The sequence below is a fragment of the Theropithecus gelada genome, chromosome 6, assembly GCF_003255815.1.
Source record: "Theropithecus gelada isolate Dixy chromosome 6, Tgel_1.0, whole genome shotgun sequence".
Taxonomy (NCBI): domain Eukaryota; kingdom Metazoa; phylum Chordata; class Mammalia; order Primates; family Cercopithecidae; genus Theropithecus; species Theropithecus gelada.
This window is the reverse complement of record NC_037673.1, coordinates 852,131-873,895: the sequence shown is the minus strand read 5'-3', so window position 1 is coordinate 873,895 and position 21,765 is coordinate 852,131. Positions and strand designations below refer to the sequence as shown.

The 21,765-nt window shown below is 58.3% G+C and overlaps 1 protein-coding gene across 1 annotated transcript; it reads right to left on the bottom strand.

The window, feature by feature from the left end:
• Positions 1-681: 681 nt before the first annotated feature.
• Positions 682-20,780, bottom strand: SLC6A18 (solute carrier family 6 member 18). Its single transcript, XM_025387978.1, has 12 exons — positions 20,504-20,780; positions 13,852-13,992; positions 13,347-13,484; positions 10,500-10,681; positions 8,189-8,299; positions 7,020-7,132; positions 5,921-6,049; positions 3,852-4,008; positions 2,947-3,151; positions 2,329-2,488; positions 1,933-2,095; positions 682-855 (listed from the first exon to the last, which is right to left on the bottom strand). Exons 1-12 carry the CDS (start codon positions 20,661-20,663, stop codon positions 682-684), a joined length of 1,833 nt encoding a protein of 610 aa, XP_025243763.1. The 5' UTR covers positions 20,664-20,780.
• Positions 20,781-21,765: the final 985 nt, after the last annotated feature.

Genomic DNA, 21,765 nt, shown 5'->3' with positions numbered 1-21,765 from the left:
CTTGGCGCCTGCGGCACAGGTGACTGCCCCACGTGTTCGAGCTCCTGCCTGTCGCCCCTCTGCCCCGGGACAGCAGTAGCCTTTTGGTACCTCCTTAATACAATTCAACAGTTTGGAAAAATAAAAGTGGCAACCTACAGTGTTTCTCAGAAATGTTAGGAAGAGTCAACTAGACCACAGACTCCAGACCCCAGACCCCCACTTCCAGGCTGGAGGGAACATCTGTCCTGGGTACCCTGCCGCCTGCAAGCTGTAGGGGGACAGTCCGCCCAGGACCTGGAGCCGGGGTGCAGGCGGCCTCCTGAGCCACCCGGGCGGCCACTGCTCCCCAGAGGCCAGTCAGGCTAGGTTCAGAGGCTGTGAGACTGGGAGCCCCGCACCTGCGAAGATCCCTGAGCCAGCCCAGCCAAGTGCAGGGCCCCCAACTGCTGCAGGACGCCCAGGCCGCAGGCTCACCAGGGATGCTGGGGCCCTGCAAGACCTTCCTCGGGGTGGGCCCCAAGCAGCAGCGCTGGGGGCTAGGTCTGCAGCCCTGCCCGGGCGTCGGGAAAGCAGTAACCACGCGGACACCGGTATCATGGTGTGTTGGGCGGCGTCGCTGGTGTATTGGGCCCCGCCCGGGCCCCACCCACCACCAGACCTGCCCATGCAGGCCCCGGCCCCGTCCCACTCCTGGCGGCTTCAGCTCGTGTTGGTGTCCGGGCGCGCGTCCCTGTCCCTCCACATTCTCCACCGGGTGAGCAGCTGAGCGAGCGCGACCCCCGGGACCCACAGCAAGGGCAGCAAGGACAGCAGCACGCAGGCGGCGAGCACCCAGCCTGGGTAGAGCTTCTCCTGGCGCGCGGGGAACAGCTCCTGCGGGACCACAGCCTCGTTAGGTGATGCCGGCCACCCTGGGCTGTGAGGCTGACCCCTCGCTCCTCAATCCAAGGGGCAAGAGCCACCTGCCCACCCGGACTTGGATGGGAATGGAAAAGGTGCGGCCAGAGCAGTGGCCAGGACTTGTGGCAGCTCACCGCGGTTCCCCTGGGCCAGGAGTTTGGGAACCTGGGCTGAGCTTCTCTTGGGGCTGGGGACTCCCCAAGGTAAGCCTAGGTGTCATGTTCTGGAACCAGAGGGGCTACATGGCCTCAACCCACTGGGCATCGTTGGAGACCATGTCCCCAGTTTTCTCTCCTATACACTGGTGGCACCACCCACCTGGCTGCAGGTACCATGGAAATTCTTCAAAAATACGTGGTCACTCCTCCTTCACCTGCCCTTGGTGTTCTGCTAGGGAGGGACTTTCCGAGACACGTTCGGAGAGGAGTGGCGTCCACATTCCCGAGAAGGGGTGGCATGGAGGGGTTTTGAGCGGCCACCAGTGGGGACTCAGGGTATGTCAGGGGCTGGCACTGCTCAGAGCCCTTGAGGCATTTTCAGAGTGTGGCTGGCACTCTGATCCCTCCTCAGGAGGCTCTTGTGTGGAAATGGCCTCAGCCAAACTGACCCACTGGGTGGCAGTAGGGGTCCACGCAGGACCTCTCTCGTCACAGACGAGGAATGGGCAGTTGTCCAGCTGCCCGTCCCCATGCCACATGGGCAGGACACAGGCAGGGAGGGTGAAGCCACATCCCCAAGAAGGAGCTCCAGGGCCCTGTGGGGTCCCTGGGCTCTGGGCACTGCTCAGGTCCTCACTCCACTGACCAGGCGCTTGCCCATAGTCACCCTGATCCCATTTCTGATCCCAGCGGGCACCCAGGGACGCCACACAAAGCCCGTCCTGTTCACATCCCTGGCTTCCCAGTTTGCCAGGCAGAAGTGACCACGCCACATTGTCAGTGGGGTGTGAATGTGCACCGCATGGGTTGTCGGGCACTGGATGGCACCATGGGGGCCACACCGAGCCCGAGGGGTCCCAGGACTCCCCAGGTTCCCGCCGGAAGGACCTACGTATTTGGGGTTCCAGGCCCTGTAGCTCAGTGGCTTCTGGGACAGGAGGGTGATGTAAGCCACGAAGATGGTCAGCAGCAGCAGGGGACTGACCACCCTCCAGGTCAGCCGCCAGTAGGGGCTGGGCCGCCTCCCGGTCATCCATGCAATGTCATCGCAGAACCTGCACCAGATGCTGGGCTCAGGCTCCATATGGCCCGTGGAAGGTCCACACACTCCAAGCCAAGGACCAGACCCTAACTGGCGTCCAGCCTGCACCCTGTGGTGCCTCGGCAGCTCCCTAGGGCAGAACGTTCTCGCCGGTCTGGGCAGTTGCGGGTTGTGCCTGTGCCCGGCACCCATTCCCCTTCCCACCCTGGTGGGTCCCAGAGGAGCACTCATGGGGCAGCAGCTCACCGTTTCATTCCGTAAACATAAGCGACACCCACAACCTCGAGGAAGGCCAAGATGAGCAGGTTCAGGGAAGCGGCAACATTGTCAAAAATCTCCAGCCAGTAGTTCCCAGACTGCAGCGTGAAGCAGGTGGCGAAGAGGAAGCAGGCCAGGCAGACCAGCCCTGGGGCAGCGGGAGAGGGGTGTGGGGGGTAAGGAGATGGGGGGCGGAAGTGTGGGGAGGGTCAGGAGGAAGCCAGTCAGGCAGAACTGCCCTGGGACAGACAGCGGGGAGGGCCAGGGCACCCGGGCTAGAGACTTCTCTCGGCTTCCCACCCTCCATCCCTGCCCTCCCCAGTCTCTTTCCTGTACTGTGCTCAAGGAGCAGGAGGGACCTGCTTTCCTGCTCCAGATGGGGGATTTGGCCTCGGGGGCTGTGGGGGAGGGGCAGCCCTGAACCTCCCTCGACCCTCGGCTCTCTGGTGATGGCTGTCAGCGAGGAGCAGCCTGGCTCAGACTTCTCCTGAACTCAGGCTTGGCCCCTTGTGCTCTCCATCCAGGAGGGGCGTCTGGACAGCAGGTGGGAGTGGATGGCCGGATGCTGGGGACGGGTCCTCCAGGGCGGCCGAGCTGTGCACTCACCAGTCAGGGCCTCCTTGGGGACCCATCTGGGCAGGACCCCCACGTCCAGCATGGGTGTGATGACCGCCTCCATGCTCCCGAACATGGTCGATAGCCCCAAGGTGAACAGCATCCCGAAGAAGAGCACAGCCCACGCAGGAGCCCCCGGCATGTGGAGGACGGCCTCCGTGAAGACAATGAAGGCCAGGCCCGGGCCCGAGGCACTCTGCAACACATGGAGCCCCAGGCTTCGGACCACGCACACTCGCACTCTACCACACACACACGCCTGCCTGCAGAACGCACACACTCTCTCCCAGGCTGAGGGCACGAGTGCACACCACCCCTCCTTGTGTCGGGCTGAGGTGGCTCAGGGCTGGCCCTGCCTTCTGAGAGACCAGGCTGCCAGTGATCTCTGCAGGGGAGGGTCCTTCCCCTTTAATAACCCACACCCACAGCAGGCAACTGGGCCTGGAACGCAGGGCCTTTTATGCCTTGGGTCAGGCACCCTGAGATGCATCCCACACCTGCCTCCTGGCTGTGCACCCCTGCCTGGTGCCCCCAGGTCCAGGCATCCACTGGCCCTGAGTGTGGCTGGACTCCAGCCATGCCCTGGCACTGTGACCCTCATGCTGGTCACCCACTTTCCTGGGGTCTGGGCACCAGCAGTGCCCACTCTTTCAGGTCAGCCCAACCCCCAGGACTGCTGGGTACAGTGTCTGCAGGACACAGCTGCTTCCGGGGCTTCGGGCTTTCCAGGAGGCCTGGCAACCCGAGACAAAGACAGACTGGGGTCCTCAGTTCACAGGCCCTGGCCCTGGGTCTGTGGGAATTGTCTGCAGCCTTTGGCAGTGAGGCACAGCCAGTACGACCCTGGTGCTCCTGTGGACGGCCCCGCCTGGCTACCCCAGTGGGTGTGCAGGTACCTTGTCCAGAAAGTCTTCCAGGCGGCAGACCTTTAGGGGGAGCTGGGCCACCCTCTTGGGCCAGGTGGCGTTCAGGTGCATGAGGACCGCCAGGTAGTCGTCCCTGGAGATGCTCTGCTCTGGGAAGTCAAACTCGTTGATGAGGCTGAGGATGTTTCTGCGGGGACAGAGGGGATGGCCCCGGTTCCCAAACACATCCAGAGAAACCCTTGGTCGGTGCTGGGAAGAACAGTGTCCCTGGGAGGGCTGGGCCCCTCCTGCCCCTGTTGGGATCGTGTGGATGCCTCCGGCCCCGGTTGGGATCATGTGGACACCTCTGGCCCCTGTTGGGATCATGTGGACGCCTCCGGCCCCTGTTGGGATCATGTGGACGCCTCCGGCCCCTGTTGGGATCATGCCTGTGCTATGACAGGGCAGCACTGGTGGGGGCACAGTTTACTCCATGCACACTGCTGGTTGGGGGAGAAGCTGTTCTCTAACCCCCTGGGCTTGGAAGGGGAGCACTCCCCCATGGGTGCAAAGGGGTGGAGGTGGTGGCAGCTTCCTCACCTCGAGGGTGGTCCTGATTCGCCCTGAGGGGCCACCCTGCAGGCAAGGACCTGGGCTTCTGAAGGTTTGCGGCAGTGACTTCAGCCCACCCGCCTGCCCTTCTGTCTCCACTGCCAAAGGCTCATTCTGTCCTCAGGGCTTAAGGTTCAAACACAGTCACCTAAGGGCAGGGCACGTCTATACCAGCAAACACCTTTTTGGGGCTCCAGCTGTTCCTAGAACAATCCTGACGATAGAGGCCTCCTTCCCCTCATTCCAGCCGCATGTGGCATGCGAGGCTGGCTTGGGCTGTGCGGCGCAGGCTGTTGTGCACACAGCTGGTCCTTATCCGCCTGCTCACTAAGATGTGCTTGTAACCCCAAGTCAATATTTGTGCACTTTTGTGGTTATTTGCGACATTCAAAGAGTGAGCAGAAATCAGAGTCGTCGCCGTGCACCTCCCTGGCTGGGGCTGAACAAAGCCCAGCTCTGCCTTCTTGACCTGACTCATCCTATAAACCACCGTCCTCCCTGACCCGGCTCATCCTGTAAACCACTGTCCTTTCCGTGGCCTGCAAGTGCCACGTTTTCCACTTCTGTGTGCGTTTTCTTGGTGGCGTTCCTGTTGAAAAGCACCGTCGGGTGCAGTGCTGCCGTGCTGCCGTGCTGCCGACCGCAGGAGGCTGGGGTGGAACACGGAGTTGCAGCAGCACTGCATACACTCAGGGCCAGTCACTGTCTGGGTGGGGCCGTCCTGGACACTGTAGGGTGCTGTGCAGCATCCTCGGCCTCCACTCACTGGGTGCCAGGCACATCCCTCACACAAATGTGGCCAACCAAAACTGTCTCCATATGCTGCCAGACGTCCCCTGGTGGGGTCAGAGTCACCCCATGTTGTAGGGACATGCTCTCTGGCCAGTGGGTTCTCAAGGACCCGCCTGAAGGTAGTTCACAAGCAAGTCAGGTGCCCTGAGAAGGCCGTGGGTCTGACGAGGCCGCTGCCTGTGCAGGGGACACCCTAACTGCATGAGCGATCTGGGACCACAGCAAACGACCAGCAACGGTGCCTTAAACCACAGGAATTCATCCTCTCCCGTTCTGGAGAACTGTGGCGTCTGAAATCCCCGTGTGGCCCCTCCCAAGCCTGCACAGGAGACTCCTCCCGCCTCTTCCAGCTTCTGCACCTTCAGGTGTCCCTGGGCCGTGGCCACAGCGCTGCCACCTCTGCCTCTGTCTTCACGTGGCCGCCTCCTCTGTGTCTGTCTCCTCTTCTTATAAGGACACCGGTTATTGGATTTAGGGCCTACCCTACTCCAGGGGGACTGATCCTACTTAATTACGTCTGCAAAGACTCTTTTCCAACCAGGTCACGTTCTGAAGGTTTGGGTGGAAGTGACCTTCTGGGGACACCATTCACTCCACACCCCTAGAGAAACAAAAAGTGCCCACGCCACCCTTCCTCATGCTGTGGGAGTCTCAGTGCGGCAGGCACCTGCCTGGCGGCCGTGCCCCACAGAGCCTGGCGTGGCCCCTGCGCTCACCTGTCCAGGCAGTGCTCGTGGTCATTGGTTGCTTTGAAGCCCAGGACGGAGAAGACAGCGATGGACGCGTACAGGGAGGTCATGCTGTTGACCAGGGCGATGACCACCGCATCCTTCTGGCAGTCATTCCTGGGCACAAATGCACGCTCGTCACGGGCTTTGCAGACGGTAACTGGGCCTCACCCACGGGAGGAAGTGAGGAGGGGGCTTCCCTCCTTGGCCCTCCCTCCTGCCTGGGATGCCCCTTCTCTGACCCAGGGGCTGCTGCTGCCAGTCCTGGAGTCTCAGGATGGCCTCGGACCCCTCCCTACAGTCTCCTCCAGCAGCCCCAGCTCAAGGCTGCTGAGGGTCTGAAACCCATTCACACCCCCACCAAGGCCTTTGGGCCCACGGGGCGCTGAGAGGCCGGGCACTCATGGAGGGTCTGAAATGTAGACGTTTTGGAAAATCATCTCCAAAGGAGAAATGCACACAAGCTCAGCTCCAGTGTGAGGTCAAGGAAGTAAGGTGTCAATCACAAACATTTAAAGCTTCCCTGGCATCCCCGCTGGCACTTCCTTCCCTAAAGGCCACCAGCGGGCAGCACTGCCCAGGGACCAACCTGCCCCTCCCATCTCATGCAAACTGCCTGCCTCTGAAGGGGGCAGAAATTCTGGCAGCCACAGGAAATAAAGTTTGTTTCAGGTTCATCACAGTGCACTGGGCTATGCATTTTATGATCTGTGGAATTGCACTTTGTAGGGTTCTGTGCATATTATGACATCATAAAAGCAGCACCCGCTCACGTTGGCACCAAGGGGCCTTGAGTCTATTTCTGGTGACCATCGAGGCTTTTACAGCCCCATGTGTCATGTGCATTTTGATTGGTGTCATGCCCAGTTACACCCTGGTTCCTGGGTGTGATTATCCAGGCCGTCTTCCTGCAGCCGGCTCCGGACGTGCTGGGAGCTGCCGCGAGGGCCCAGGCCGTGGCATGAGGTTCTTATCTCAGGTTCACACACGGCCACCCTGGGATCCACAGTGTGATCCTGAGATCAGGAAGTGCTCGGGGCATCTCCCGAAAGCTTCTCGGGCTGGACACCTGAGCCCGACTGCCTACCTGGGCGAGTTGTAACTTGCGAAAGCGATGTGTCCTCCAAAGGCCAGGGACAGAGAGAAGAATATCTGGGTGGCTGCGTCCAGCCACACCTGGGGGCTCTGGAGAATGTGCATCTGGAACGAGTAGGGAGAGCGTCTCACTCAGCAGGCAAACCACACCAGCCGGTGGCCCTGACTGTTCCAGAACATTCCCAAGGCGGCTTTGGGGACACTCATGAGCAAGTGGGACCTGTACAGATGCCAGGAACAGGGTAGGACCACGCAGGTGTGCAGGTGTGGAGTGGCAGCTCTGGACATGGCAGATGCCAGGCCCCTGTCCGGGATGTGGCCGAATGAGCCGGTGGCTGTCAGGCCCGCTTGAGAGTGTAGCTGGCAGGGTTTTCGGGGCTGGAGATGGGTTTGAGCAGCTCCTGCGTGGGCATGTTTACTGTGCCCTCTCTAACCTGGCAGTTCTGGGTGATTTGAAGGTCCGAGGGCAAGGATCCCATGCACGGAGCCTGGCTTTCCTGTTTCTGCAGGACCTGGGAAGGTGTCCTCTGTCTTCTGCTAGGACTCCAGGCAGCCATGCCCATACCCAGGTGCCCATTCCCACACCAACCCCCGGAAGCTGCCTCAGGACAATGGGCAGGCAGTGCCGTGATCTTGGATAGTACAGAATGCTCTAGAAGCCATGCAGGCTCCTTGAGCAGGCACTAGCTCCTGTGGCTCCCAGTGGGGTGTGTGCAGCTGGACAAGGCCCTTGGTGGTGTCAGGCCCAGAGCAGGTACATCCGGTCCCCAGTCAGCCTCTCCCTGAACCCTGTCCCTCCTCCCCTGGCCCCTCACATTCATGTCCACTTGGTGTCCCACAGGTGCCAAAGTCCACCTGCCCCAGATCGAAGTCCTCCTCCAGGCTCACTCCAAACCTGACCTCTTTCCCGAAGCCCCAGGATCACTCCAAACCTGACCTCTTTTCTGAGGCCCCAGGCTCATTCCAAACCTGACCTCTTTCCTAAGGCCCCCCTCCCCCCGCGCCATCCTGGGCCAACCTCACCCCTGACTACCAGACAGCACAGCTGCTGGATGTGTGGCTCCTGGCCTCTCACGCCTCCAGGTAAGGAAGGGAGCTGCTGGCCACCGCCCTGAAATGTGTGTGCTGGAAGCCCTGAACTTTGATCCAAGACCCACTTACTTTGGGAGTGAACAAGTAGATTAGTCCTTTTGTGGCCCCCGGCAGGGTCAGCCCTCTGATGACAAAGATGGTCAGGACCAGGTAAGGGAACAAGGCTGTGAAGTAAATCACCTTGAAACAAAAGGTGGAGTTGGTGAGACTTGAAATGGCCTCTGGTCTGTCCACAAGCCTTAGAGAAGCAGGCAGGCTCCAGACACCTCCCTGGTGGTCAGAGTAGCCGCTTCTGGCATGGGATCGACCAGGATGGATTGGGGGGCACCTTGGGGGATTGTGGGGTGCAGGCTCAGGCTAAGCTCGGAGGGTTTGGGGCTCACCAGAAACAGTCACATGCACATTTGTTTACACGTTTGTGCCCGATCGAGCACTGGCCATCTGGAGAGTCAGGCCTCCTTTGAGCACAGGGGCTGGGCCCTGAAGAGGGGTCTGAGCCGTGGCCCCTCCCTGGCCTCCCTCTCCCAAGCCTCCTGCTGCCACTTGCCTCTCTCCTGGTCACCCTCGTTTCCGACTGTGTCTTTTCCCTGCTTTGGTCCCCTCTCCGGCCTCCCTCCTGTTCACTCTCAGGCTCTCAGCCCTACTGTGCGGCTGGAGTCCTCTTCCTCCCACCCTGATGCCCTCGCCTGGCTGCACCTACCCTGTGACCCTTCTGTCCACATAGAGCTATTTCCCAGCTCCCATCAGCTGTGGACAAGGGTCTGCACACGAGGTGTCCACATGGAAAAGCATCTACAAGTGGACACTCCTCTCTCACTCCCCTTCTCAGCTCCCCCAACACAGACTGACTGCAGAATTATCTGGGATGCATTTTTTTTTTTTTTGAGACAGAGTCTCGCTCTCTTGCCCAGGCTGGAGTGCAGTGGCCCAGTGTCGGCTCACTGCAACCTCTGCTGTCTGGGTTCAGGCGATTCTTCTGCCTCAGCCTCCAAAGTAGCTGGGATTACAGGCTCCCAACACCACAGCTGGCTAATTATTTTTTTATTTTTAGTAGACATGGGGTGTCACCATGTTGGCGAGGCTGGTCTTGAACTCCTGACCTCATGTGATCCGCCTACCTTAGCCTCCCAAAGTGCTGGACTTACAGGTGTGAGCCACTGTGCCCAGCTTGGGATGCATTTTTAAGGACCTTTATAATAGGATTATTTGGAATTTCTGGCTGGCTGCTTTGTCTAATTTAGTAATTCCAGTCCTCTCAAGCATGAAGACCCCCACCCATAAGAGGAATGACAACCTCAGTACACTGAGACACTGCCCAGGGCATGGGGCACTGGGGTCCTGGGTCTGAGGCCCGTGGGTCAGGAGGCACGGTCCAGGGTGCTTGGACTGAGTGCCGTCATTTGAAAAGAATCCACACATGTGTGATACCAGACTAGAGATGATAGCACACACCAGAGAATACAGGATGAGAACTCTTCTGGCTTGAGGGGCCCAGGCAAACAGGAGGCTCAGGTTCTACTGGTCCTTTCTGCTGCACCCAATGGAAACCACATGGGTGAACATCCATACAGTTTTTCTCATTATTTAAGCCTCTTTGAAAGATAATCACTTGTTTAAAACAAAACTGACAATAATGCATTTGCTGTTTATAACATGTTATAAGTAAAATGTATGACAACAATAGTGCAAAGCCTGGGAGGGAAAAATGGGATAAAATGCAATGACATTCTTAAATGACCATAGACTATCCCAAGATCACTTAGTGATTGACCATGACAGGCTAGAGATGTAGACTGTAACCTCTAAAGCAGTTACTAGGATAACAAGAAAGAGTTAAAGCTAAACCAACCAAGGAGATACAGCGGGATCCTGAAAAATACATAGAGAAAGAGAGGAACAAGAATAAAAAAAACAGATGGGGCAAATGGAAACACATCTGAGGATAGAGCTAAACCCAACCATATCAATAATCACATTAAATGTAAATGCTCTAAACACCCCAAATAAAAGGCAGAGATTTTCACATTGGTTTAAAAAGCCAAATCCAATTGTATGCTGTCTACAAGAAAAACACTTTCAACGTAAAGACACAAAAAGATTAAAAGAAAAAGGATGAAAAAAGTACACTCTGTTAACATAGCCCAAAGAAATCTGGAGTGGCTGTTTTAAAACAAAGTCAATTTCAGAGCCAAGAATATCACCAGGATAAAAAAGGCTGCTTCACAGCGATAACGGGATCAATACCCTAAGACGACATTGCCATCCTAAATGTTTATGCCCCCATAAGAGCTTGTAGACACAAAGCAAACACAGGTTGATGGGGAGGGGTCCTCGGGGCTGGAGGAAGCAAGAGAGGGGGTCAGGCCCTGCCAGCTCTCACCTTCCCTGTAGTCTCAATGCCTCTGATGATACACATGTACACAACTGCCCAGGAGGCTGCCAAGCAGAGAAGCAGCCACCACTGGATGGAGCCACTGTCATTGATGTCGGCTGCGATGTTCAGTGTCTGCCGATACCAGAAGTAGCTCACGGCGCTGCTGCCCTGGCACTCCTCCACGAACCCTGCAACCAGGGAGCCTGTCACAGGCTGGCTATGGGGCATAGGCACACTCACCATGTGGCTCTTGAGCTCAATTTCCCTGGGCTGCTCTCAACACGGCCCTTTTGGGCTGAGGTGCCCTTTCACTTCTTTCTGGGCCCAGGGCTGAGATGGAGAAACAGACGTGGCTATGAAAATGAACAGGCTGAGTGAACCTCAAAGGGAAGCTCCACTTTGAGAAGGTTTATGAGCCCTGCTGAGCCCGGGTAGCCTGCAGCCCCTTGGACATCACTGTCACGGTGTAAAGCTGGTCCCCTCACTTTCTCCTGCCACCCACCATCCCAGACCCCCAAGGATGGCACAGAAGCACTGGACGGGCAGTGGCTGCGTGTGTCAACTATGTGGCTGACTGGTGCCTGGGGAGAAAGTGAGGCTATGGCCAGGCAGGCAGATTGTCCTGTGACTCCCACTTCCTCCTTGACAGGGCCACAAGTCGATGCAGGGAGCCAGAGACAGTGTCTGACAGCAGCAGGCTCCCACGACATCTCTCAGGACCCACTGCAGCCCATTCCTGGGACACTTGACTGGGGAAATGTTGGGGGGCACTCATGGAAAAGTCTGAGGATTACCGGTATCCCAACCAGGCCACTGCCCATGTCACAAGGCTCCTCCCTTCACACTGTCCTTTGGCCCCAAGTCCCCTTCTAAGGCCCTGCCAGTCATTGACCCGAGCACTGTCACAGCCCAGCTCTGAGTGGGCACTGTCTGCCCCACACTTGACTGAGAGAAGGGTGTGGGCAGAGCTGACCCCTCCGGGCCCTTTTCTTTTTTTTTTTTTTTTTTTTTTTTTGAGACAGAGTCTTGCTCCGTCGCCCAGGCTGGAGTGCAGTGGCCGGATCTCAGCTCACTGCAAGCTCTGCCTCCCGGGTTCACGCCATTCTCCTGCCTCAGCCTCCCGAGTAGCTGGGACTACAGGCGCCCGCCACCTCGCCCGGCTAGTTTTCTGTATTTTTTTTTTTAGTAGAGACGGGGTTTCACCGTGTTAGCCAGGTTGGTCTCGATCTCCTGACTTCGTGATCCGCCCATCTCGGCCTCCCAAAGTGCTGGGATTACAGGCTTGAGCCACCGCGCCCGGCCATCCGGGCCCTTTTCTGGGGAAACTTTCCTTCAGTGGAGCGTGGGGCAGATGTGGGAAGGGCAATTATAGGGCCCTGCCGTGTGCATTGAGAGAGGACTTAACCCCTCCAGGCCTGCCTGAAAATCAAAGAGCTGGCCTAAGTGACCCCAAAAGGAAACCCTTGGACAAGGTAGAAGGAATTTGGAACCCACAAACCATCATCCTGGAACTCGGGCTGCAGAGAGCCTGTCCTGAGGCCACTTCCGGAGTGTGGCTGGGAGGAACCCTGACAGGACCACCCACCCTCAGAGAGGCGCCAGGAGGCTGATGTCACCGTCGGGGCTCTTGGCCTCCCCAGAGTGCCCAGCTCTGGCCCAGGGCATCCAGGTGCAGACTCAGTGTTGGTCCCCGAGGCTGGTCTCATCCAGTACCAGCCCAGCGTGAGTTTTAGTCAGCAAGAGGGAGGAAGGAAAGAAAGTCAGAGTTGCTTCTGAGCAAGTCATTGAAAGATACAACTGTTAATTGAGTGCAGTGACTCACGCCTGTCATCCTAGCACTTGGGGAGGCTGAAGCAGGAGGATCACTTGAGCCCAAGGGTTCAAGACCATCCTGGGCAACATATTGAGACCCCGTCTCTACAAAACATAAATAAAATCAGCTGGGTATGGAGGCACTTGCTTGTGGTCCTAGCTACTGGGGAAGTGGAGGTAGGAGAATCACTTGAGCCAGGAGTTGGAGGTTGCAGTGAGCTGTGATCACACCACTGCACTCCAGCCTGGGCGATAGAGGGAGACCCTGTCCCAGAAAAGAAAAAAAAAAAAGAAACTATAACTGTCATTCATGTCTCGAGGATCTCCCCAGAGGGAGCTCCTGGCTGAAGTCTGGACCCGAAGTCTGTTTTTTTTTTTTCTTTTCTGAGGCAGAGTCTCGTTCTGTCACCCAGTCTGGAGTGCAGTGGAATGATCTTGGCTATCTGCAACCTCCATTTCCCAGGTTCAAGCAGTTCTGTCTCAGCTTCCTGACTAGCTGGGATTACAGGTGCCCGCCACCATGCCTGGCTAATTTTTGTATTTTGAGTAGAGATGGGCTTTCACCATATCGGTCAGGCTGGTCTTGAACTCCTGACCTCAAGTGATCTGCCTACCTCGGCCTCCCAAAGTGCTGGGTCAACAGGCATGAGCCACTGCGCCCAGCCTAAAGTCTTAAATTTAACAACAGCAGTGCCATTGCATGACCATGCCATGCACACGGCTATGAGGGGACCTCGGTGGTCCAGGCCTGGGAGGAAAGCAGAAGGCAGCGTGGAGGTCATGAGAACTGGACTGCACGTGTGCTCCTGGGGAGATCAAGGCGTGTGTGTGCACACAGAGCGACTGGTTCCCCAGCCCTCCCCCTGCACGTGTGCTCCTGGGGAGACCAAGGCGTGTGTGTGTGCACAGAGCGACTGGTTCCCCAGCCCTCCCCCTGCAGTGAGCATCCACCACCCACAGCTGCCCTGATGCTGGGCACGCTGCAGCCCATGCCTCTCTCGGCCGTGCCCAGACCCACACAGCAGGCGGTGCCCAGCTCACCTGTTCTGTTGAGGTCCGGTGGGCAGGAGCTCCAGGGCAGCGGGTGCTGGAAGGAGTTGAGGAGGTACCACAGCACCCACGCCACGATGGCGTTGTAGTACAGGCTGATCAGCAAGGACAGCGTGACACAGCCCAGCCCTGCAGACAGGGACCATGTCAGGCGGCCCCGGGGCTCTTCCCAGCTCCCTCTGCCCAGAAGCAGTGAGAATAAAACACAAAACATAACACATGCTGAGGGGCACGACTGAAAGCCAGGCCTCCCTCACACCTCACACGTGAATGGCAATGCCAGCTTCCAGGTCCTTCCAGGATGTCCCGGCACACACCGTCTCCATTTCTGATTCTCCCCGAGTCACCGCTGCTTCTCACACACACCCAAGGGCTCCCTGCCACCCCGCCCGCCAGCTTCGCCTGGCCACTTGCGTACCACAGGCACGGACCCGCCCCCACCCCACCGCCCGGTCCCAGGCAGCCGCAGTCAGGACACGGGAGGACGGCGGCCTACCTACTCCACTGAGGTACGGGGAGATGGCCGTCCACACGCCGACGCTGCCTTTCCGCAGTCGCTGGCCGATGGCGAGCTCGACGTGGAAGATGGGGATCCCCTCGAAGACCAGTGCGATGAGGTAGGGGATGAGGAAGGCCCCTGTAAGGAGGGGGTGCTCAGTATCTGCCCAGGCTGGAGGGCAGGGAGGGACTGTGGCATAGGCCAGGGGGAGCCACCAGTGGTCTTCAAGGGACAGACAGAACCTGAATGTTGGGGGCACCACTTGGGTGGCGGAGACACCCTTGGGGCACTGTCGGGTTGCAAACCCTGTCTCTGATTTCGGCTCAGTTGCTGAGACCTCTGATCAAGAGGGTAGGGCCCTGGAGGGGAGCAGGGGGCTCAAAAGGAGGCAGCCGGCCCTGGACGAGGACTTGGGGTCTAAGTGTGACCCCTGTGTTGCATTTACTGAGGGACCAGCATTATTGGAGGCACCCGCATTTTCCTGGGGGCTGCTGTGGCTGGCAGTGGGGACTCAGTCTCTGTGGGAAGGAGGCGTGCAGGGGCCTGGCAGAATCACACTCAAACCCTCTGCCATCAGCCTCCCCATGGGAAAATAGCTCCTTTCATTAACGTGATTTTCAGAAAATTCATGAGTTTGCAGAAATAAAGTGCTGACTGAGCATGTTTTTTTTTTTTTTTTTTTTTTTTTTTTTTGAGACGGAGTGGGGGTCTGTTGCCCGGGCTGGAGTGCAGTGGCCGGATCTCAGCTCACTGCAAGCTCCGCCTCCCGGGTTCACGCCATTCTCCGGCCTCAGCCTCCCGAGTAGCTGGGACTACAGGCGCCCGCCACCTCGCCCGGCTATTTTTTTGTATTTTTTAGTAGAGACGGGGTTTCACCGTGTTAGCCAGGATGGTCTCGATCTTCTGACCTCGTGATCCGCCCGTCTCGGCCTCCCAAAGTGCTAGGATTACAGGCTTGAGCCACCGCGCCCGGCCTGAGCATGTTTTTTAAACACCCCCGTCACCGGAGGAGGTCTGGCTGCTTTTGTGTGAGGCCACCTGTTGGCTCCCGGGTTTCACACTGCTCTTGTTGGAGCTTCATGTGGCAGACGGCGCGAGCTGCTCTGTTCCCACAGGGACCCCAGGGCGGCCGGAGGGCTGCTCTGTTCCTGCGGGGATCCCGGGGCGGCTGGCCGGCTCTCCTGGGAACTGGAACCATCTTTACTCATGGGGATGCCGCAGAAGAGTGCTGTCTCCAACCAAGGCCCTGAGAGCTGCATCAGGGCTGGACCTGTCCCCCCACTTCCTGGCACCTCAGGCCTCTGTATCTCCATCCAGCGCCACGATGGGGTCGCCCACAGGCACAGCAGGATGAAGGCCCCACGGGCCCCAGGGCAGGGGGAACAGGCCGGCTCTACTTCCTGGAGTCAGTGGAAGCACCCAGTAGAGACGAGTGGCCGTGCCTTCTGCCTGGGGCACCCGCAGTGGAAGGGGCAGACAAGGTGCCAGGGCCTGGTGCTGAGGATTCGAGCAGGGCTGGCTTCCCGTGGAGTCCACAGACCCTCCTGGCCCCAGCGAAAGAGCTGGGCATGATCGAGTCCTGCAATATGACCTCTAAGTGCAGCTGTTGCCTACAAGACCTGCTGGGAGGATGCTGGTTCTCCCGGGCTCCTGGTTCTGTGGGCGTCCCTACGCTGCTGAGGAGGCCCCTGTGTCTGCATGCTGCGTCTCGGTCCTCCTGGTGGCCTCACCAGGTTGGCAGCTGCACTGTTCCCAAAGCGAATCATCTTCTGTGCACGAGTTCGGATCTCTGTGCAGCTCCACTTCCATGCCCAGGGCTGTTGACTCCTCCCCAACTGCGTATGCACAGGTGCTGGGACAGGCTCCAGGGTGGCACTGACCTCAGGCCTTCTGCCCTAAGACTCTGACCCACATGGGCGCCGGCTGCCCGTGCTCTTCCCCGCCACGCTCCTCCCTGCTGCGCTCCTCCCTGCTGTGCTCCTCCCCACCACGCTCCTCACCTCCGTGCTCATCCCCTCCTCCCCGCCACGCTCCTCTCCGCCGCTCTCCTCCACCCCGGGCTCCTCCCCGCTGCGCTCCTTCACACCCTGCTCCTCCCCGCTGTGCTCCTCCCCGCCCTGCTCCTCCCCGCCGCGCTCCTCCCCGCCGTGCTCCTCCCCACCCTGCTCCTCCACGCCATGCTCCTCCACGCCACGCTCCTCCATGCCGCGCTCCTCCCCACGCTGCTCCTCCACGCCATGCTCCTCCATGCCACGCTCCTCCCCGCCGTGCTCCTCCCCGCCGCGCTCCTCCCCGCCGTGCTCCTCCCCACCCTGCTCCTCCATGCCACGCTCCTCCACGCCGTGCTCTTCCACGCTTGGCATCTCCTGTCAGCTCCACTTTGCCAGGCAGGGTCCAGCTTCTACAAGCTCGTTTCCAGGTCATCAACACAACCTTGCTCTGGGTTTGTGTCACCATGAGAAAGTTCTGTGATGGCCACGGGAACAGGGAAGCCCGAGAGCAGGAGGGGAGCCTTCACCCCCGTTGGTTTCTGCACAGGACTCCAGGGCCAGCATGTGGGGGCGGGATGGCTCTTGTCCATGTCATTTACACAGGGGCAGAAAGACAAGCATTGAAGAGGGGAAGCTGAGGTCTACGGACTCAGCCTCAGGTGGAGGCACCTGACACCCGGAGATGCCTCCTGGGAGAGTGGGGACAGCCGTGGCCAGGGCCTGGAGCAAAGGGGAACAAAACCCAGGCACCCCAGGGAGCTCATGGCAGGGAGTCCCCACACCTGCTTTTCTTAGGCCAGGTTCCCATGTGAATGGGGGACGCACCCAAGCCAGTCCCTCTTCCCCCACCTCCAGCCTGCACCGTGAGAGCCCTTCTTCCCTTCCCTTTAGCCTGCACTGTGAGAGCCCCTCTTCCTCCCCCATCTCCAGCCTGAACCATGAGAGCCCCTCTTACCTTTCCCCTCTTCAGCCTGCACTGTGAAAACATCACTACCCCCCACCTCCAACCTGCACCGTGGAGCCCCTCTCCTCTCCCCGACCTCCAGCCTGCACCTGAGGTCTCGCAGCCAGTGTGTGACCAGCCACCCATCCCGGAGGAGGGGCTTCACGGCCACAGGCGCATAGTGGCAGGGTGGAGGACAGACGTGGGTGGTGTAGGCATCGCGTCACAGTGGTCAGGGGCTCCGGGTTCCAGATGTGGGATCCACTGTCCAGGGAGCATTGCAGACTCCAGGCCGGCAGGTGCCCTGGGTCCCAGTGACCCTGCTCTGTGGGGAGGGCCATCAAGCCTGGGCTGGGGCCTCAGGTGACCAGGCTGAGGTCAGTTTGGCAGAGACCACCCTGATGAGATCGCCGAAGGGAAAGATTTGGGGAGAAGTGAGCTTCTCTCTGTGACTGATTCAGGGAAGTTGAATCTGCTGTGTTTAGGGGAGAAGAGATGAGAGGGTTTTCTGTGAATATGAGATTGAGGCCACAGCTAGGATCTTCACGAAACAGGAGCATTGACTCTGTGGCACACCAGATGCATCTAGAGCCGTATTTAGACTGCCGTGTGGGCATGAATGTAAATAAAAAACCAACCAGAGTGTTGTGGTTGGGGGTGGTGGCTCCGTTGGCCAACCCAAGCCCAGCATGGCGGGCGCTTTCCCTGGCCTGTGTGGGCCCAGCTCTCACCGGGCAGCCTTTACGTTGAACGTGCAGGAAGAGACAGTCAGTCCATGCATTCTTTACGAATTTGAAGAAAGAAGAAGGGTTGATTCCCCGTGGTAAGTGTCTACACGACTCCTTTTTGAGTGTTTGCTTTGAGACAGCATCTTACTCTGTCACCCAGGCTGGAGTACGGCGGCACAGGCATGGCTCCCTGCAGCCTCGACCTCCCAAGCTCAAGCCATCCTCCCATCTCAGCCTCCTGGGTAGCCAGGGCTACAAGTAGATGCCAGCACGCCTGGCTAATTTTTGTATTTTTTATGGAGACGGGGTTTCACCATGTTGCCCAGGCTGCAGCTCCTAGTTTTAACAATTACGTGAAGTTTAGCACAGTCGTGCATGAGCATGGAGGACGCAGTGGTGTTTGCTGAAGATGGGAAAGGTGGCTGTGAACAGGTGGCTGCTGTTCCAGTCGTCCACGCAGGATCGGGAGAAACGTGCACCCCACCGCACCGAGGCTGCGAGAGGCAGAGGCCACAGTCCAGCCACTGAGCAAATGCAGAGGAGAAGCAGGCTCTGCTCAGAGCAGTGGCAAAGGCCAGGGAATCCTGAGAATGGACCAGAGACACGCCCAGGGTCATGGTGGAGAGACCCACAGGAAGGCAGAAAGGAAACCGAGCCAGGAGCCGGGAGGGTGTGGACGGTGCTCCCGTACCAGCCCTGCTGCCTGGGCCCTGCCTCGGGGTGAAACTGTCAAGGTGGAAACTGCCCCCAGGCAGTGTGGAAAGCAGCGCAGGGCTGAGGCAGTGCCGAAGAATCGCTTCTGGAAATTGAAAACCTGGTGTAAAGCTCAGAGGAAAAGTAGCAGCTGGCAAAATTTCAAAGAGTAAAAAAGAAGGCCTTGCCCTACTACTAGGCATCGAGACTTACGAAAAAGCCGTAGTAATTAATACAGTGTCGTTTTTGGTGCAAGAATCCACAGATCTCAACAGCACCTACCGGATACAGAAGCTGATTGAACACGGAGGTAGTGGGGAGGAGGCCGTGCTTGAGTGAACTCACTTGTGTGGACACAGCCAGCCCAGAGCCACCAGCTTAGTCATCAAAGCTTCCTGGGCTAAAGCCTTAAACCACAACAAGCGTTTGAGTGTCCCGGGCAGCTGGCCTGAGCCCATCGCTTGGCATTTACGGGTCTACGCTCCTTTGATTTAAAGGCGCTGAATATGTAATAAAGCAGGTGCCATGAAGTGTCATAGATGTGATAAAATCACTGTAAATCTTTACCGCAATGTTTTGCTACATTCTGTTACAATGTTGCTTTACAAGTCAGCTTTGAAGAGAACATTTATGTAGTTAAATACTTATGAATGGAAGAGCAAATAATATTCGCCTTTGGTAGTCATGAGTATATGCAAATTTTAAAAGCTGCACAGTACCTGCTTCTTAATTATACCTTATTTTCAAAATCATCCATGAGTGATCCTCACAGTGAGACAAAGTGAAGGGCATGTTCACACACAGGCTGAGAATGCTGACCGCACAGCCCTTAGGAAACGTGCAAGTTAAATAAACTTGGATGTTCCATGACGTGCGACCCGGTGGCTTCCATCGGGAAGTTGATGGTACAGTCGTTCGTGAGTGGAGCAGCCCTGAAGTCCCCACGCAGCTGGCAGGCAGGGCTGTTCTCCCTCCTCAGCAGCACCCCAGGTGGGGGCCTCCCCAGCTTTGCCCCAGTGTGGAGCAGCTGAGTTTAAGGGAGGCTAGTGGCAGACACTTTGACACATTAGCAATGGTAACTGGGTTTCGGTGGGCAAGGCATCGGCGGGCAAGGCGCTGGCGAACAAGGTGTCGGCGGGTAAATCGCTGGCCGGCATTTCCAGCTCTGCGTGAAGCCTGCTGCCCGCACAACCTTGCAAGCTCCGGTGACTCTTAGCGGACTGAGCCGCAGCCCAGGCAGTGAGGGCCCCGGGAGCCAGGGACGCCTCTGCCCTCTACTTCAGGGCTTTGGTGCTTTCAGAAATGCCTTCAAGGGGACTCTTTCTTGATGAGAAGATCCAAGGCCCAACACGCACTCTCCAGCCCCTGAGACCCCAATGCCCCGAGGGCAGCAGTGACGGGTGTTTCTTTTTGTTTTCTGTTTGTCCGCATTTCCAGCATCTTCTGAAGGTTGAGAATCTTTTCTTAACCAGGAGGAAAAACCCTTTAAAGGAGTAACCTTATAACAAGGGATAATTGTGCAGGGCTCTCAGGGAAAGAGCTGAGGCCCCAGGAACAGGCTGATCAAGCAGCCCGGCCTGGCCTGAGGAGGACTCTGCGGCCTGGGAAGCCCCTGCCCGTGGCGCTTGGGGACGACTCTGGTGTCCATGGGTGATGTTGTACGTTGGCTCCCTGAGAGGGGTGGTTCATGCCTGTCCCTACCTCCTGTGTCCCCACATGGAGAGCAAAGTGTGACCCCTGCATGAAGAGAAGCAGGCACAGGGTGAGGGGAGGCTCGGGGCATGCGGGAGCCCATTTCAGTCAAAAACGCACTTCTGGGGGTGGTGAGTCCAAGGGTCGGTAAAGTCACCCAGACAGTTCCGAACATCCCGGTACTCCCTGCAGGGCTCTCCCAGAGAACCAAAGCCAGGGAGGCGAGGGGTGGGCCCCCAACTTCCCGCAAAGAACCTCGGGGAAGAACACCTGAGCACCTGTCTGGACACACCAAGGCTGTGGCGAGGAAACCCAGAGCGGATGTGTGTTCTTAACAGAACCGACGACATTCACTGCTTGGAGTGTGTGTCGGGTGGGGGGCCCACTCAACCTGACGCCTGGCAGGAAGCTGCCCTGAGGTCCCGGAAGACCACAGTGGACCCTGAGGGGACTGACTCTGCCGTGGGCAGTGGTGCACCCTGGTTTCCAGGAGGAGCGACTCTGCCCAAGCACTGGGGATGCGTGGCAGGCGCCTGGCGGGTCAGGGTGGAGACGGCCTCCCCTGCTTAGGGGTCTGCCCCAGGACGCAGGCTGGTGCTTACCTCCTCCATAGGTCTGGCACAGGTATGGGAACCGCCAAATGTTCCCCAGCCCCACAGCAAACCCGATGCAGCTCAGGAAGTACTGGGCCTTGTTGTCCCACTTGGGCCTCTCCTCCCCGAGGTCGCTGGCGGCCGGGTCTGGTTCTGGGGCATGAGCCATGGCCACTGAATGCCCCAGGCTGCAGGGCAAGGGTGGTGCCTCACTCCACACCCAGCACCAGAGAGCCGTCTCCAGCCTCTGCCGGCGTTTGGAAGCCACAAGCAGCCCCCCTGCAGTTTTCTTTTTTCATTTCTTTAAAGGAAAACCAGTGGCGCGTCGTTAATGGGTAACTTGGGCCCAGGCCCTGGCTCCGACGTTGGGCTCCTTCCCTGGCACCCACGTCTTCTGCTCCTTCTCTCATGCTCTGTGTTCCAGGCAAATGCCAGGCCTGGCACCACCCCCAGCACCATGAGGACCGTTTGCAAGGACAGCCTCATGATTTTTGTTGTGGACACCAGGACTCCCAAGACTGAGGCATATTTTAATTGTTTTAAATTTCTTCTTATGTTTTATTTAACCTTTTGATCTTGAGATACTTGTAGATTTTCACTCTGTCACTGTCAGAAACAGCTCAGATCAGATTGCACGCACCCAAAGCCCGGATTCACGCAGGGATCCTCTCGGCCGCTCTTGGGAGGCCGGGGGCTGCCCTCACGCCCACTGCTGCCCTCGGGCCACTGGGCAGGACGGGGTGACACGTACCCACTGTGCGTGGGGGCAGGGGGCTGAGGGGTGAGTCTCCCCTGTGCTCGGGGCACCCCCGCCCGTGGAGGGAGGGTTGATGAGTTGACACCGGGTGAGTTCAGCTCTAAGGAGCTCCCCACAGTGCTCCCTGGACTCTGGAGCTCCTCCCTGCAGATGCTCCTGTCAGGGACAGGCCAAGGGCTCCCAGGCCCGCAATTTCCCAGTTCCACCAGACACTGCGCCCTTCAACCGTGTGGCCACAACTCCAGATCCATGAGTCCCAGGGCAGGGGCCCAGGTGGACACATTTCTGGAAGGTTCTTATTTGAGTGAGAGGAAGTGTGAGGAAAGAAGATGAGAAGAGCTGGTTGGCCTCCGCCGCGAAGCCACGGGCCTGAGCCATGGCCTCCTCAGAGCAAGCCTCCAAAGCCAGACCCCCAGGAGGCAGGAGCTGGACCTGCCGTCCCCACCATCTCCTCTGAGGTCACTGGCTCACTCATCCCTCACGTCTGGACAACAGTAACTTTTAGGGTGAGAAT